The 18,486-nt window shown below is 40.8% G+C and overlaps 1 protein-coding gene across 20 annotated transcripts in view; it reads left to right on the top strand.

Moving 5' to 3' along the window:
- TRPM3 (transient receptor potential cation channel subfamily M member 3) overlaps positions 1–15,379 on the top strand; it is an 885,588-nt gene extending 870,209 nt beyond the window's left edge. For 13 of the 20 annotated variants that reach the window (XM_081505019.1, XM_081504982.1, XM_081505000.1 and 10 more), the window contains one exon: positions 10,590–14,379. In XM_081505019.1, the coding sequence (XP_081361145.1) occupies positions 10,590–12,042 (1,453 nt within the window). In that variant the 3' untranslated portion in view covers positions 12,043–14,379. Of the gene's footprint in view, positions 1–10,589 lie in introns of all 20 variants that reach the window. The other 7 variants (XM_081505094.1, XM_081505047.1, XM_081505037.1 and 4 more) reach the window with 1 other exon arrangement.
- Positions 15,380–18,486: the final 3,107 nt, after the last annotated feature.

Raw genomic sequence — 18,486 nt, 5'->3', positions numbered from 1 at the left:
ATATGACTCAGACTTTTAAGATTTGAGTCAGTCACGTCTAGTTTTCATGAAATGACATTTTGTCTACTTAGCCACTTCGTATGTTTCTCTAATGGCTCTGCAGAAATGACACAAATGGCATTTTTCTGTCCCTGGCCCATTATTTATATAACGAATGCAGTCTAGATAAGTGGTTATATACACACATGCCATTTAGTGATTGTATCCATAGGTACTAGCCAATATTAATAAAATTTAAAGCCATGCACAGATTTTATACACATCTGTCATTGCAAACTAGAACATTTTATGATGTGAAGCAATTTTCTAGCAAACAGAGGAAGGAGCTGCAAATCTGAAAACCTCTCTCATGCTAAGGCCTTGAAAAAGTTATTTATTAATGGACATATAGCCATGTAGTTCCCATAAAATTGTGCCATGTGGACACATTGTCCATTACTCAGGCATATTTGCAAAGTGTGTGTCCAGGACCCTTTGCAATGGCTTTTTGGATTCAGAAAACTGCAGACCTGGGAGGAAAGAAAGGTAGAGGGAGGAGTATTAAGAAGCAAAGAAGTCTTTGTCTCTCTAGGGAACTAGTATGAGAGGTGCAGACACCAGGGCATGTAAACTCTGACCGGGCACAAAGTCCCTTTGAATGGAAACATAAAGAAACTAGAGCACCTCCACCTGAGGCTCTCACCCCACATTTACAGAGGCTTCTAGGAGACTTCTTCCCCAAGGCCCTCTTCCTCTCTGGGTAGTTACCGAGCCCCACCCTTCAGGAAGGTGACCCAGATAACAATTCCCAGAAATCAGGACAGAGTGCAGGGCAGCCCTCCCTGTGACCTAGGCTTTAGCTGACCTTCTGGGTAACGGGGCCCAAAGGGCCAGGGTGAGTTCACAGCTAAGCCCAGGTGCCAGAGAAGTGAATCTAACCCCAGGCCTCATTCTGCTTCTGTAGCTTCTGTCTGTATTTATTTGAAGTTCTGCTTTTGATGGTGATGGTAGTAGTTTTGTTTTGCATCTGCAAATGTACCAAAATAATGTCTCTAAACACTAGAATTATACTCAGTACAATAGAAACACCATGAGGTGCATAGGGGAACAGAGATCAACCAAGGTAGGAGGGGATCCATATTACCCATTTCACACATTCTCCAGGACATGTCCTTTCTAAGTGGAGTGGCAGGTGAAATCACCTGTCCTGTTTTACATGAGCTAGCTGGCTAGCTAGATGAATAGATAGATGGGTAGAGAGATGATAGATAAGTATATATAAACTCACATTTGAATACATATGTTAAATTTATATAAGTTAACTATGCACATTTTATACTATATATTTTATAATTTTCTCCTCATATTAGATAACCTCAATGCAGAGATTTGAAATCAGAAAACTTAAGAGCTGGTTCTTTGCTGTTTCTCCCCTTGCTACTACCTTTAAAATACAGTTAATTTATTCAAGTTCTATATGCATGAATCTCTTTAGAAATAAAAATGTACTTCTATAATTGTCTATTTAAATAGATCATTATTAAATTATATTTTTGTCACCAAATAGTATGTATAGGAAGGACCCAATACAATATTCAGGAGATCATTAACACCTTGGAGGAACTGATTCTGAAAAACCCTTGTCTTTGCCATTTTTATATAACAATGACCATGATGTATCTAAAGCAATACAGTTCCAGAATATAGTGAGCTAATTGATTGTAACCAGTGCTGTCACTTATTTGGGACAATATCTAGCTAGTGATAATTATATTAAAATAGCCAAATTTTTAAGCTGTTAAGCAACATTGGTAACTACCTTCTTTTCTGAGGATGTTTTTACCCTGGCTTATGATAACCAATCCTTGGAGTTTGTTCCATCAAATTATGTGCTCATCATCCTTTAACTAGTGGGTTCTGTTTCAATACATGCTTACCGGGGCTTTCACTGTGTACCAGGCAATAAGGCAGAGCTCTGTCCTCAAAAAGCACAGTCTCACTGAGTTCTAGTGTACACCCAAGGCAGGAACAGCCAGGAACATCTAACTCACAGGTGTCAAACCTTAGAAGGCCTTAAAATCATCTGGAAAGCTTGTTACAAGACAGGTTTCTGGGCATCCACCTACATCCTTGGTTTCTGATTCACCGTGTCTATGGTGGGGCCTGAGAATTTGCATTTCTAACAAGTTCCCAGTAATGCTGATGGTAATACTGCTAGTCCTGAACCACACTTTGGGTGGGGAGACCACTAATGGAATATAATGGACAAGCTTAAAGTCCCAAGTAGGATAGGACGGTGCAGAATTATTCACTGTGGAACATATGTCAATAAAATTCAGGACCTTACATTTGAAACAGTTCTGGAGGTCATTAAGTACAGATTGTGTGTGTGTGAAAGTCACTCATTTGTGTCCAACTCTTTATGACCCTGTGGACTATACGGTCCATGGAATTCTCCAGGCCAGAATGCTAGAGTGGGTAGCCTTCCCCTTCTCCAGGGGATCTTCCCAACTCAGGGATCAAACCCAGGTCTCCCACATTGCAGGCAGATTCTTTTACCAGCTAAGCCACAAGAGGAGCCCAAGTACAGATTACTTGTACCCAAAGCAGTGTTTCTCCCACACACCTGACCAGCAGCAATTTAACAAGCGTGTGCTGAGCAGGGCCTGGGGTTAAGGGGATATAAGGACTTTGCCTTGAAAGAACCTATGATCCAGTTACACTCAGCCTCTATTTGAGCACCTCCTGAAGGAGGAGAAGCTGCCTTCGTTACCAGCCTCATGAATAAATACAGAAAAAATTACATTCTACTCTCTCTGAGGAAATGTTTCACATATGGTAATATCACCATCATCTCCCATTTTCTTTATCTTTTCTAAACTAAATATCCCAAAATCCTTTAACCACTTAGCATGTGTACAGCAGATCTTCCACTACCCTGCCCACTTTCTCAATATGCACTTTGAATTTTCAACATCACCCTTTAAATGTGGTATCTAAGTATTAAGTGAAGTCGCTCAGTCGTGTCCGACTCTTTGCAACCCGGTGGACTGTAACCTACTAGGCTCCTCCATCCATGGGATTCTCCAAGCAAGAATACTGGAGTGGGTCGCCATTTCCTTCTCCAGGGGATCTTCCCAGCCCAGGGATCGAACCCAGGTCTCCTGCATTGCAGGCAGAAGCTTTACCCTCTGAGCCATCAGGGAACTAAATGGTACCTAAACGGAACCTAATTCTGTGTTATGGTTAGAGCCTAGACTCAATGCCTTTATTCATTCACTTGCTGTTTTTGATCATCTACTATATGCTAACCTAATATTACAGAGTACAATAGGAAAAGAACATGTAACAAGGGAAAGAACACAGTAAAATGGAAAGATTTTAATACGAATTATGCAATAACTAGCTGTGTGACCTTGAACAAGTTACTTAACTCCTCTGAACCTATGTCCCAATGAGTAAAATGGGGACATACCTGTGGTGTTAATACCTAACTAAAATTTTAAAAGTTATTGAGATAACATACATGAGATATTATGTTTTCAGTTCAGTTCAGTTCAGTCGCTCAGTCGTGTCCGACTCTTTGCAACCCCATGAATCGCAGCACGCCAGGCCTCCCTGTCCATCACCAACTCCCAGAGTCTACCCAAACCCATGTCCATCGAGTCGGTGATGCCATCCAGCCATCTCATTCTCTGTCGTCCCCTTCTCCTCCTGCCCCCAATCCTTCCCAGCTTTAGGGTCTTTTCCAAAGAGTCAACTCTTCGCATGAGGTAGCCAAAGTATTGGAGTTTCAGCTTCAACATCAGTCCTTCCAATGAACACCCAGGACTGATCTCCTTTAGGATGGATTGGTTAGATCTCCTTGCAGTCCAAGGGACTCTCAAGAGTCTTCTCCAACACCACAGTTCAAAAGCATCAATTCTTCGGCGCTCAGCTTTCTTCACCATCCAACTCTCACATCCATACATGACTACTGGAAAAACCATAGCCTTGACTAGACGGACCTTTGTTGGCAAAGTAATGTCTCTGCTTTTAAATATGCTGTCTAGGTTGGTCATAACTTTCCTTCCAAGGAGTAAGCGTCTTTTAATTTCCTGGCTGCATTCACCATCTGCAGGGATTTTGGAGCCCAAAAAAATAGTCTGACACTGTTTCTACTGTTTCCCCATCTATTTCCCATGAAGTGATGGGACCAGATGCCATAATCTTAGTGTTCTGAATGTTGAGCTTTAAGCCAACTTTTTCACTCTCCTCTTTCACTTTGATCAAGAGGCTCTTTTGTTCTTCACTTTCTGCCATAAGGGTGGTGTCATCTGCATATCTGAGGTTATTGATATTTCTCCCAGCAATCTTGATTCCAGCTTGTGCTTCTTCCAGCCCAGCATTTCTCATGATGTACTCTGCATATAAGTTAAATAAGCAGGGTGAAAATATACAGCCTTGACTTACTCCTTTTCCTATTTGGAACCAGTCTGTTGTTCCATGTCCAGTTCTAACTGTTGCTTCCTGACATGCATACAGGTTTCTCAAGAGACAGATCAGATGGCCTGGTATTCCCATGTCTTTCAGAATTTTCCACAGTTTATTGTGATCCACACAGTCAAAGGCTTTGGCATAGTTAATAAAGCAGAATCTACACATTTTATTTGCTATGGGATTGCATTACCATCATAGCAGCCAAGCCACATCTTTGGTTCAGAGTAAGCCTACAATTAATTAAAACCAAGCCTTTTTCACATGAGATATTTCAAATATCTTCCAACTTCTTCTTGGGAAATGTTTGTTTCTAACATAAAATCAAGATTTAGCATTCATTGCTGTGAAATTTGTCTTTAATTCCACTTCCTCTTTGTGTGCTTAGTCACTTTAGTCGTGTCCAACTCTTTGCAACCCCATGGACTATATAGCCTGCTAGGCTCCTCTGTCCATAGAATTCTCCAAGAAAGAATACTAGAGTGGGTTGCCATGCCCTCCTCCAGGGGATCTTCCTGGCCCAGGGATAGAACCCGCATCTCTTAGGTCTCCTGCATTGGCAGGTGGGTTCTTTACCACTAGCGCCACCCTAGTCTCCACCTCCCACCCCCTGCTTTGGCTCATTATTATAGCATTTTAAGGACAACTTTGGATCCTGATTGTATTGTCTGTCTACTAATTTTTCATCCTATTCTTTTTATATCATTGTTTGCTTGATAAGCATACCTGCTATGCCTTCAACATAATCCACCAAAATCTCACCAGCATGAGTCAGGTGAACCAAGACTGAACTAAGATATTGCATGACTCCAAAAACTATCTTTCATGATGACACCAGTCCATTGTTATACCATCTCTCACTTGGTTAATCAGCCAGCCAAGTATTCACATTTCTCCAGTCAGCCTAGTGTATCAACCCATTTACTACAATCACAATGTACTTGATGAAAAATATTGTGCATCTATGTTTCTTTGTTAGTCTAGATTATCAAAAGAGAGATAATATTAATATTGAGCCTGTGTAGTCTCCTGTTAATTAATCCTGTCTCTTTAAAGTACCCAAAAGATAGCATTAGCTTAATTATCTAAGACTAAGCCATTCTATGGGCTCCCAGATGGCTCAGTGGTAAAGAATCCACCTGCCAAAGCAGGAGACTCAGGACACACAGGTTCGATCCCTAGGTTGGGGAGATCCCCTGGAGAAGGAAATGGCAATCTGTTCCAGTATTCTTGCCTGGGAAATCCCATGGACAGAGGATCCTGGTGGGCTACAGTCCATGGGGTTGCAAAAGATTCATACATGACTTAGTGACTAAACAACAACAACAAGCCATTCTATAGTGCTGCCTAGAATTGATGTTAAACTCCCATAATTCATAGAATCAGGAATGTTGAGTACCGAGAAAACATTTCCTATCTGTAGTCTCCTGGCAATTCTTTTTATTTCCCTTTGGCTCTTAAGAGTCACCTCCATTTTCTGGTGATCATAGATGGAAGTTCTTTTCTGGTCCCTTTAACTCATTTAAAGCAGGTTTTGCAAACTGGTCGCTCATGGGCAGCATCTGCCCACAGAGGGCTGTTGTGTTGAGCTGACAGTGATTGTTAAAATTCACTCTGAATGCCTTTGGCCTGGACATGCTCTCTTCTGCCACAGAACCTTCTGCTGTTCTCTTATGCTTTGATTGCTTCAGGTACTTACTTGATCTGTCCTCCCATAGGGATTTGGTCCTCAGACCCCTAACTTACAGCTTCCAGTTTATCCTATCACCCTACCTGTTGGGCTCCACTTATCAGAAGTTTCAGTTTGAATTTTCTCCTTGACAATAACAATTTAGGCAAACTGGAATATACATTACTCCTTGTTATCATCTTTTAGTCTAACATTATCTTTCCCAAACCAATAGGCTCTATAGCCCCCTTTTTTCACTTTACCTAGATCCAAAAAGTATTAGACAATGACTGTTAATAGTGTTTTCCAGTTACAATGTTTCGTAACAAAGAGAGAATAACTTAGGATATATGAAATTTATAAATAATCCCCAAATAGTGTAAGTCATAAAAGAGGAGCTTCAGTCACTTGCCGCTGTGTCTTTTTCTAAAGCTGACCTTTGCTATCTTCATTGATAGATCCAAGTTTAACTTTTCTCCTCTCTTTTGGCCCAGAGTTAATTAGAAGAATAACTGGCCCAAAGGGAAGGGTCATCGTCATCATTTAGTCACTAAGTTGTGTCTGACTCTTAGCAACCCCATGGACTGTGGCCTGCCAGGCTCCTCTGTCCATGGGATATTCCAGGCAGGAATACTGGAGTGGTTTGCCATTTCCTTCTCCAGGGAATCTTCCAGACCGAGGAATTGAACCCAGGTCTCCTGCATTGCAGGCAGATTCTTTACCTAATGGGCTATGAGGGAAGCCCATAGGGAAGAGGTAGGTGACCCTGAAGTTCACAAATTAAATATCAGTCTATGGATAAGCAAGAGGTCACTTTAGCTGCTCTGCATCATTTTGATCTGAAAACCTGTGTCAGTATACCCCTTGCCCCCAGAAGAACCCCCACCACTGGGCTCATGTGATCTGAAGTTGTTTCTGCTCTTCACCCTATACCCATCCTACTGCTAGCACTCCAGGGAATATTTGAAATTTAGAACAGGCATGGCCTGCCAATTGTCTTTTTCCTTTTACCATATTTCCTTTAATCACATTTTGAGGTTATCAGAAAAAAAGAAAAGAATTTTCTAGAAGGTAAGCACACATAATACTATAATCCTTAACATAGTGCATATTGAAGTTGAAATTTTCTGTGCTGCCAGAACCTTCTTTGGAATGCCCTTTTCCTTATCACTTTGACCGTTAGAGGCTGGTTGTCTTGTGACCTGGATTTCTTTTTTTAACCAGCCTATTGAGTCCCCTTTGATGGGCTTCTGGCTGTTGCTTACTTGGCCTCCTGGGAACAAGAACCACCTCATACCTTTCCAGGTTTCTGTTGGGTGCCTATTGTGATTGCCTCTTAAGTTATTCTGAAATAAGTCACACAAGATCTGGAATTTGAAAGAAGGAAAGAAAAATAAAGTGTTCCTCCCATACAACATCTTCCTTTCCAAATCCCGTTTTCTTTTCTTACTTAGTCACTGCCATATGTATCTCCTTGAGGATTCCTTTTGATCCATAAAATCTTATCATTCTTATATCCATATAATCTCCTTAGTTATTTGACCAGAGTCAGCTCCTGCAAACTACCACTATGAGCCAAAACTCTTGATTTGTTTCTCATACCTATTTATATCTGTAATACATGCCCATTGACAAATTAACTTTTCAAGAATTCTTTTTAAAGATTAAGGGAAGAACTCTATGGAACAAGAGTATGTAAGTTTGACTCTAGGAACTTTCATCTTTTTTTATAACTCCTACATTAAACCCCTATCACTTATATCAGTGACCTAACTGACATACAGTCAAGTGGTTAAACACATCCAGGATTCTGAAAAAAAACGGATCAAGCAGTCCTTTTTTTTTTTTTAATTCAAGTCTTACATTCCAAAGCACCTCAGAGCCCACAGGAAAGTTAAGATTTGGTGAAGAATAGCTCCTTGACCTTGTTCTAGAATGCTTTCCTCCCCTAGTTCCACCCTCTGGAGCCATGCTTCTTTATCTTTGCTCTTGAGGCTCCCACTGGGCACCTCCTTGCTTTCCCATAGGACCCCCTACTTCCTTGTACCTCCTCTCTCCCTCCCACTCCTTGGGATCCTTAGTGTCTAGGTTCTGTTTATTCCCCACCACCAAGTCCTTACTCTTTCATTGCCTCTTGGTGCCTTAGCTCAGCCTTTCACCTGCTAGTTTTCTCTGCAGTGTTGGATTCTGGAACTAAAGTGGGAGGAAGGGTGTGCAGGGGGGTCCCCACAGTGCAAGGAGATATCTTCCCATGCTCAAACCAATAACCACATGCAGGTTTACTCAGAGAACATCTTTATCTCTTTCCATACCAACCTTGTATACCCCAGACTCCAGGAAAGGGCAGGAGAGGGAGGAAGAAAATTATCCTGCCTTTTGTAACTCTGCCAACACTAAAAAGCTAGGTGGACCCAGTACCTAAGTATCCCAAACAAAAATCTTCATTCTACAGAAATGTACCATCTGTCCCACTCCTGAGTTTAATGAAGTAGTATTTTTATCTACTTATCAAAAGCTTATTGCATTGCAAAAACAAACTATAATACTTGCAAACTCCATAGGATAGATGAAAGTCAATTGTAAGTCTCTAAGACACACAAAATTATTATTGTAAGTAATTTGTTTCTTGGGCTACATGTATACCACAAAACAAGTGAAATAGGAAAAATTTGAGTTTTCTTTCTGAATCATCTGTGCTAACTGGATGAGTAGCATTGGGTTTGCCAGATACCCAGAATTTCTCAGTGTACAAGTCTTTTCGAAATATACCTGAGCATCATGGCAGAGTGTGCCTAGACCCTAGAGGTGCTAAATTGGCTATGGAGCAGCAGAAAGGAACAAAAGAAAAAAAAAATGTTTTTGAAGCAGGGCTCTTGAGAGCAGTCCAGAAACTTAGACTGGTGAAGGGAAACTGAGAGATAAAAGAGCAGAGTGAGTTGTGGGGGGAGCTGGGGGTTGTTGCAAAGGTAAGAGAAGCACATATTCCCACTCTGGCTGGCAGAAGAGGTAGGTTTTTATGTGTGTATGTGGTTTTTTTTTAAAGCCTATAGGTCCCTCAGAGAGAGAAGCCACATGCCTCTTATATCTCCTTCTGGCACTGAAATATATATATTCTCTGATAGAGGTGCTGCTATTGTTAACACACCAGCACCACCACCATCACAACAATTGGAGGGACCTAGCTCTAATTCCTATCATCTTTTGTAAAGCATGCAGCCATGTTCCTTTTAAGGGTCAATGGTCAAGTGATTTGCTGTGCATATTGGAAGAATTGGGAAAATATCTTTATCCTCTCAAAAAAAGTTGTGAATAGATCTTATTTAGATTCTCCAAGATTTGCCTTTCGGCATTTAAAAGTGAAAGTTTAAGCTCAAACCAAAACTTGGCTTTGGTTTGTCCTTTCCAAGTTAATTTGAACAAGTGAAAAATATGGCACAATTTTATTTTAAATATGTGGTCTCTGTCTTTATAAGTAAATGGCCCAGCAACCCATTAAACAATTGAAATCAAGTTTGTCACAGTGATTTGTTCAGTGAGGCTTTCTTGACATCTGGCATGTATTGAGCTGGCAACATGGAAATGCAAAGAGGAATATGAGACAGATCACACCCTTGAGAATGGGGACTATAGAAATAACTGGGATAGAAAGCACCTGGACCAGCTACCTGGAAAGATAGAGGAATAGGACGATTTATTGATAGCCACTCTAGACTTTACCACCAATTATGTAATCTTGGCTAAATTTCTTGATATTTGTTTATCCTTTATTAATGAAAGGATTGGGTTAAATTACGTCAACCCCAGGTGACTCAGTAACCATATCAGTTCCTTTGGAGGCACTACTTTCTAAAAGAATTGTTGTGAATATGAACAACAACAAAAGATTATTATGTGTATGCAAAATAAACATAATCCCAGTCCATAAAATACAAATTTAACATGTACACTACAGTAAGAATAGCTACATTCTACAATTCTACTGCAAAACTGGGTCAAGTCATCCATATGTAACATTCTTATTTTGCTGGTGACTGTTAAGCCAACATCCTAGTCCTTATTTAGATCATTGAACCCTGCCCCAAGCCACGGTGAAGCCAGGAGGGCCGGAAAGAGTGGGACTTGGGCCCCACTCTACTTCAAGACCTCCTTGCCTTGGTGTGTAGTTGTTGGGACTACGCATTAAGTTTCTCTAAGGGGAAGGGGATTAGTAGCTAGAAACTGCTGGATTCAATCATCTCTAAAGCCTTTTCCAGTTTAGAAAGATTGGAGTTCTGTGATTCCCAGTGACAGGGTCATGGCCATCCTCTCCTCTCAACCCCTTTTCACTACCTGCACCTCTCAGCTCCCCCCAGCAGGACAGTGATGGCACCAAGTTGGGGCACAATTCTAATCCCCTCTGTCCCTGCTGCACAGCCTCCTGCAGAGAAACTACTCAGACTGACTCTGGTTCTCTCTCCCCGCCCAGGGTGGAGAATATGTCCATGCGGCTGGAGGAAGTCAATGAGAGGGAGCACTGCATGAAGGCCTCGCTCCAGACCGTGGACATCCGGCTGGCACAGCTTGAGGACCTCATCGGGCGCATGGCCACAGCCCTGGAGCGCCTGACGGGTCTGGAGCGGGCTGAGTCCAACAAAATCCGCTCGCGGACCTCTTCGGACTGCACAGATGCAGCCTACATTGTCCGCCAGAGCAGCTTCAACAGCCAGGAGGGGAACACCTTCAAGCTCCAAGAGAGTATAGACCCTGCAGGTGAGGAGACCTTGTCCCCAACTTCTCCAACCTTAATGCCCCGTATGCGAAGCCATTCTTTCTATTCAGTCAATATGAAAGACAAAGGTGGGATAGAAAAGTTGGAGAGTCTTTTTAAAGAAAGGTCCCTGAGCCTACACCGGGCTACTAGTTCCCACTCTGTAGCAAAAGAATCCAAAGCTCCCGCAGCCCCTGCAAACACCTTGGCCATTGTTCCCGACTCCAGAAGACCATCTTCATGTATAGACATCTATGTCTCTGCCATGGATGAGCTCCACTGTGATATAGACCCACTGGACAATTCCGTGAACATCCTTGGGCTGGGAGAACCAAGCTTTTCGGCTCCAGTACCTTCCGCAGCTCCTTCAAGTAGTGCCTATGCGACTCTTGCACCCACAGACAGACTGCCAAGCCGGAGCATTGATTTTGAGGACATCACCTCCATGGACACTAGATCTTTTTCTTCAGACTATACCCACCTCCCGGAATGCCAAAACCCATGGGACACTGACCCTCCAATGTACCACACCATTGAGCGTTCCAAAAGTAGCCGCTACCTAGCCACCACCCCCTTTCTTCTAGAAGAAGCCTCCATCGTGAAATCACATAGCTTTATGTTTTCTCCTTCGAGGAGCTGTTATGCCAACTTTGGGGTGCCCATGAAAACAGCAGAATATACAAGTATTACAGACTGTATTGACACGAGATGTGTCAATGCCCCTCAAGTGATTGCTGACAGAGCCACCTTCCCGGGAGGTCTTGGAGGGAAAGTGGAGGAATCGTTGTGCTGCCATCCCGAGCGAGAGGCAGAACTGAGTCACCTCAGCTCTGATGGTGAGGAGAATGAGGCCAAGGGCCGGAGAGCCACCATCACAATGCCCCCCCAGGAGGGTGATAATTCAGACAGACCCCTGTCCAACAACATCACAGTTCCCAAGATAGAGCGCGCCAACAGCTACTCAGCAGAGGAGCCAAGCACACCATATGCACACACCAGGAAAAGCTTCTCCATCAGTGACAAACTTGACAGGCAGCGGAACACAGCAAGTCTGAGAAATCCCTTCCAGAGGAGTAAGTCCTCCAAGCCGGAGGGCCGAGGGGACAGTCTGTCCATGAGGAGACTCTCCAGAATGTCTGCTTTTCACAGCTTTGAAAGCAAGCACAACTAAACCTTCTAATAAGCTTTGCAGGAGGCTCAAGAATCCAGCCCTCAAATTATCCCTGAAATTCATCTGTTCTCATTTCTTGAAACTTACCTGCTTTATTCTTAGCTGAGCAAAACAAGTCATTCCTTGGGAGTTGTTAACTAAAAGGTGACTTCTGGGTCACAGATCAAAAAAACATTTGATCTGGCCCAGTGCAAAACACAGGGGATTTAAGTCATGTTCACACTCAATGGGTAAGGAGGGGAAAGAGGGAGAAGAAGGGTTGAGATGAATGTGTATAACTAGTCATTTCAGAAAGCCATGAGCTCTGGGAATGAATGGGGCATCAAGCATGCTCCATGCCAGGAGGCATCTTTCCATTTCTGACCATTATCAAGAATTTTAGGATGCAGGGCTAAATTGCAAAATAAAATAAAGTAGCCAGCATACAAATGAGATATTCTAAACTTCAATTCTGTTTTCTTTTCACATTGGCTCCATCACTGGTGACTGATGAAGAGCATCCTTTTTATTCAGTATAAGCCGGCAGCAAGCAGTTCTACCTAACGTCCCACATCCTTCTCATGCCAACACTTCTGTAATTGATCATTATAAAGAAAAAACAAGGTAACAGTCATAGTTCACCTGTCTCTTATATATTCATTTCTGGTGCCACAACTTTTATCTCTTTTGAAGAAAATAAAGGGAAAAGAAATGCCTTTTTGTATTGTAATCAAAATGAAAGAAGAGTTGACATTAAAAACAATTGTCAAGTGGTTTATTATATACAGTGGGCATTCAAGTATAGTCAAGTAAGCTCAGGATGAATGTAATTAAATAATTTTATATTTTTTAATTTATTTTGTATCTCACCTATCATCAATGAAGCCACTCACTGAATACGTAATAGTGAACTTAAAAAAAAAAAAAATAGTAGGCAGAGCTCACCTAAAACTGCCATATGAGATACTGCTATATTCTCACCATCCATGTTATGTGTGATGCTGCTGTGTGACCCTCATCATGTGTATGAATCCACCATGTCTTCTGAACATCTCCAGGATGTAACTGCCAATTTTCCACACCACCTATCACATGACCATTTTGTATATGAATATCTGGTTATATGTGGATATTTTCATACCTAGAGTTTTGCCATTTAATCTGAGCTCAGCATAAATTTAATTGGAGTTTTTCAAGGGCTGGTATCTTTTTTATGGAAATGTTCCAAAGCACTTTTTAGGGAAGTTTCAAAACCATAAATAACCTTAGAATTGACTGGGAGTTTGGTATCAACCCAAGCCATCAGTAGCAGGCATACCATGAATATTTTTCTTATACACAGAGCTATAAAAAAGATGCCATAGACTAAAATAGAAAGCAAATAAACATATAAAGAGTTCTGTAGTATATGCTGCTTATATGCATTTACACAGAGAGACATGTTAATGTATAGTTTATAAACAGACATATAGAGCTTTCTTAAAAGGCTTGGACTTTTCTATCATCTTGAGATATAACCAGGATTTTTTAATATCCAAGGAGTTCCATTGAAAGAGTTAATTATATTAAATTTTGACATGTTGAAATTATAAATTTTTAAAATCCCTATGACCTTAGCTTTTCCTTGTACAAAACTAGAGTTGCCAACATGACTCGCTACCTTCCCTCTGCCTCTTTTTTGTGCGGAAGCACTTGCGATCATGACATCTCGTTTAGTCTGGTTTCTCCTGCACAAAGAGATTATGCCAAGTACAATCAGAATAGATGTACGGTTCTAAGCCAGATAGTATTATGGACTCTCGAATATAGGCATACGTTTCTAGATCAGAATCTGGATTTAAAGTGGTATAAAGAAATCTTTATCAAATCTTTGGATTCCTATTCGGATCACTGATTTAAAGGAGAATAAAAATCTTGAAGGAAAAAGACTTAATGTCCCTGACCCCAAATACTTCCTGGTTATTTTGTTTTGCTGTAGTTTTGAATTCCAGATTTTCTCATTATGTGACATCAAGTGAATACATGGACAAAATCTCTAGCCTTTAAATATTTAAAACAAAAACCAAAATCTTCTGAACAAGCTTTTCAGATGTAGAGACAATGATGTGGCCGCATATAAAGAATTAAACAATTTCATCTTCACTCCTTGGATTTAAGTGAGTAAGAAACAAGTCACTGGAGTCCCTCATATATAATTGCTCTAGAAACAATTATATTTTTACTGGCCATTTCCCCCTCAATAAACATGCATTTGGTCCAAGAATAGATTAGTTGCCCTAAAACTTCCTTGAGTCATGAATCTCTATGAGGATCTAATGAAAGCTCTGGGCTCACCTCCCAGAAAAAAAAAAAAAGAAATGTATGTACATGTAAAGTTGCAATATAACCTTGAAGGGTTCATGTACCCCTGGTTCCATATTGATTGATAATGAGGACGAGGAACCATGTTTATTCATAATCAATGCAGTTGTAATAGGCACTTTACATTTCAAGACCATTTCTCTGTGATTCTCAGGAAGGCCAAGTCTCAGCACCAGAGTTTAAACCCAGATTTTGTTACTTTTGTTTAGATTAGCTTCTGCTAGTTTGATGTATTTACATCCTAAACACTTTGATGATTTTAAGTATGGAGCATACTTACGAAGCCAGAGGCTTCTGTAAATCTGTAGAGGAATCTAAGAAGGAGGTGAAATTATTCTTTGGTCACAGAGCAGGATATCACAGCACCTCCAGGGGCCTCATTCTGGACCAGGTTGAAAATAGGGGAAAGAAATTATGAGCATGAGTGTTTCCATTCATCCTGATTTCTGGAGAGAACCAAACCTAGGAAACAAAGTATGTAACAGTCCTGACCTTGTGACTACCTGGTCCTTTTGTTGTGCATGAAAATGAAGTTCTTAAATCTTTTGTGAAGTGTGTGAAATATATAAGCCAAATTTAAGTGACTTTAAACACAACCTGTATAACATTCATGAATCATTTCTTTCCTGTGCATTTACATGTGTGTTGTTTCCATCCATTTCTTTCCATTTCTGGGTGCTCTGCACACTAATGTGGCATTGATTCTGTGGCCTTGTACAGTCAGCTTGTGTCCAGACCATTTATTTCACCATGTCCCTGATCGAGCAGATATTAATTACCTTCTCTGTGAATTAAGTAGCCCATGAGCAGCAAGTTATTGAGGAATATAAATAAAGTCATAGAGCGCTCAAGGAAGTAATAGCTTTGGTTTAATCATATGCTTCTAAGGTGCCAATTTTTATATACTACTATATGTAATGATTTGTTCTAAATTGTTCAGTCCTTTTGAAAAAAAATGTAAGGATGTTTAATTAAAATTACCTTGGGAATTCCTGATTAATCAACAAACTTTATATTTATACTTAGAAACTCTTCTGGGTGGATTTGAATGAAGCTAGAAAGCTTTGCTATAATTGGCAGGGCTAGTTTATTTCTCCAGCCAGAAGGTGTATTAGGGGTCAGAATGCAGCACTTTACAGAACTGGATTTTTTTTTAAGTCTAAGCTTCCAGGTCTAGGATATTATATAGCACTTTGAAAGTTCCCCCTTTAAAAAAAAAAAAAAAAATATATATATATATATATACACATATATCAGAATTATCAAATAAGAAAAATGTACTTGTAAGAAACACAAAATGTGTTTCTTCTGAATGTTTCAAATGTATTCTAAAAGATGGTTTCTATAGATAATATTATGGTAGATAACTGGATAGTACATTTTTTCCACTTTCTAAGGCTATACAGTCGAATCTTTCTGAACATTTGGGCTGTTTAACTTCTGTAATTATATATTATCCAGTCATCAATCATGCTATATCTATAGGCTATACTGTTCAATGTGTGTGGGGCAATGCTGTTTTATAAAACACATGTAAACATATATGTAACCCGTATTTAACTCAGCATAGTTGTAGCATGTGGTTGTATTAATGAACGTTACAGGATAACTTTATAATCATTTACAAATCTGTAACATTCAATAAAGAAGCACATGTTGCAAGGATTAATGATGTTCCCAATTCCATGTTATTTAGCATCCTTGTGAAATGGGTACTTTTGTTCCTGATGTGCTTTATGTTTTTCACATTCCCATAGACCATTGTAAAATATTTGTATGAGCTGATGTGCATCCTCTGACCAGCCCTGCAAACTGTGGTAGGCAAGTTGTGATTTTGTGAAAGATGAACTGGCATGTTATGCAAAAACTATATGACAAAATAATATCTTAAGCTCCAGTTGAATTAGCTGTTTGTTTACATCTGCTAACCCAATGTGGAAGCAGTGTACAGTATTTTATAAGTATGTTCATGTAGTAACACTAATATGTTTGTTTCTAGATAAAGTGATGCTAGCGTGTAGGTGGTTATATATTTGCTCTAAATACTGCATTATAGCTCACTATTCTTTAACAATATTAATGTGACTTAAATGAAGTAATCCCTCTCCAAACCCAGTCTTAATTTTTGTGGCGACAAAATGCATGCACTGCTTTATGCATTTATTTTGACTTTTTAAAGGCACTTAACGTTTTACTATTGCCTGCTGTGATACTTAAACCAGTTAGGGACTCACTCAAATTGTTGGGCTTCTTACACTGTTTGGAGATTATGTCCAATTTCAAAAAATTAAAAACAAAAAAGTAATCAAGGATTTTTTTACTATTTTTTTAAGCTCTGAACAAATAATATGGAATAAAGTATTAACTGCAGGGCATATAGCTATGTGACCTGGAGATAGCTAGCCAACACCACTTGGGTTTACCAAGGTCTAGTGTTGGTGCATCTGTGATATATGAAGGACACATTTCTGAGTCTTTAGGGCCATTGGGTTCAAGTCGCTAAACCAGAGATGAGAGTGAGGAGTCCATTCAAGACAGTGTAGAAATCCACGTGTCAGTATGGATGAACCCAGTGGACAACATGTGACCACTCTCCTACCTTGAGGCTTTTCTCACATTGTGTGTGAGCTTGGCCTGGGGGAGGGTGAGAGATGGGTAACTGCGTGTCTCGTGTCTCGTTGAGCACAGGGTGACTCTGAAGAATGTGCCCTTCAAGGAAGTCACCATTTCGTTGTTAGGAGCCATTCAACATCTGAACAAGGGAGGATCAAATTTGCATAGTCTTATAAATGATGGCTCCTCAAAGAGTAGAGAGAACTTTTCTGTCAGCCTGCACTGGCCTAGGCTTTCTTTTTACAGTCTCTTTCTCAGATTGGAGTCAATCAAAGGAGCAGTTGGTTCTGATTTTAAGGAAAACAGGATATTTTTGTTGTTGTTGTAATTCATTTGAGAAGGTGGTTGCATTACCTTTTCTCTGATGAATTCCCTACACTGAACACTGCTAATGAAATAAAGATATCACCATTTCTACATGTGTCTAAGAGGAATTCGGTGGCCAAGTAATCCAGGTGGCAGTAACAGTGAGGTTAATTTTCCCTTCCCTAACTGACCTGCTCTCCCAGTCCCATTAAATCTTCAAGCCATTGCCTGTTTACACAAAGTTTGTGTGCTGGGAAGTGAAAAGAACATGTATGGCTAGAAGGCCATAGGCTTTCTGAAGAGTGTCAGAAACCTTGACCTAGGCCTTCCTCTGGAGCTGGGGGGCTGCTGAGGGCTGGGGGATGCAGAGAGAGGTTCAGCCTTGGGCCTGGCTACACAGCCTTCTTCACTCCCTTAACTTTCTTCCTTGCTCTTGGCCCAGCACAAGATTTTTTTTTGCCAAACCAGTTGACTTTATCTCCTATCACTTCATACCCTCTGGACCCTGGCAGAGTAAACTGAACCAGCGGCTGCAAGCCTTCAGACTTTGTCCAGCCCTCATCTTGCCACTGACTTAGCTTCCTCCCCGAAACTTCACCCCATGCTCCTAACTTCACTGGTGTTTGCATCAACCTCATCAATTCTTTGCCTGTCTGAATCCCAAAAGAGTCAGTCACATCTTTACCCCAGCTTATCACATATCATCAGCAGCAGCCGTCTGCATCTAGACTGTGGGGTTGCAAACACAAATACGTGGAGGGGCTGGATCCCGAACACAAATGCGTCAGTTGGGCTGGGAAAGACAACAGGAAGAAGTAGGGTTTATAGGGCTTGAGAGAACACGTGTCTGTTACAAAGACATTCACACTCAGATTTGCAAACATTGTGCTAGCCAAACGTGTCTGCCAGCAGCTTTCAAACCCAGAGGCAATAGTTTGAGACCTCTGAGTCAGAGCCAACCAGGATCATATTCCTAATTCCAACTTAGTGAATACATAGACAAAATACACTGAAAGTGGAGGTGGGAGAGAAAGGAACTCACCCTATTCAGCGTTCTTTCTGTTCTCCCAAAGGATATGTGCATGTATATGTGCTAGCCGAATCATTCTGGACCTAAATGTGGGATCTTTGTGAGGGAGATTCAGAAGAAGAGTACCATAGCATTGTATCAAGGCTTATCTGCTT

The sequence above is a fragment of the Giraffa tippelskirchi genome, chromosome 1, assembly GCF_054371585.1.
Source record: "Giraffa tippelskirchi isolate mGirTip1 chromosome 1, T2T-mGirTip1v1.2.pri, whole genome shotgun sequence".
NCBI lineage: Eukaryota > Metazoa > Chordata > Mammalia > Artiodactyla > Giraffidae > Giraffa > Giraffa tippelskirchi.
This window is presented reverse-complemented; position numbering and strand designations above follow the sequence as displayed.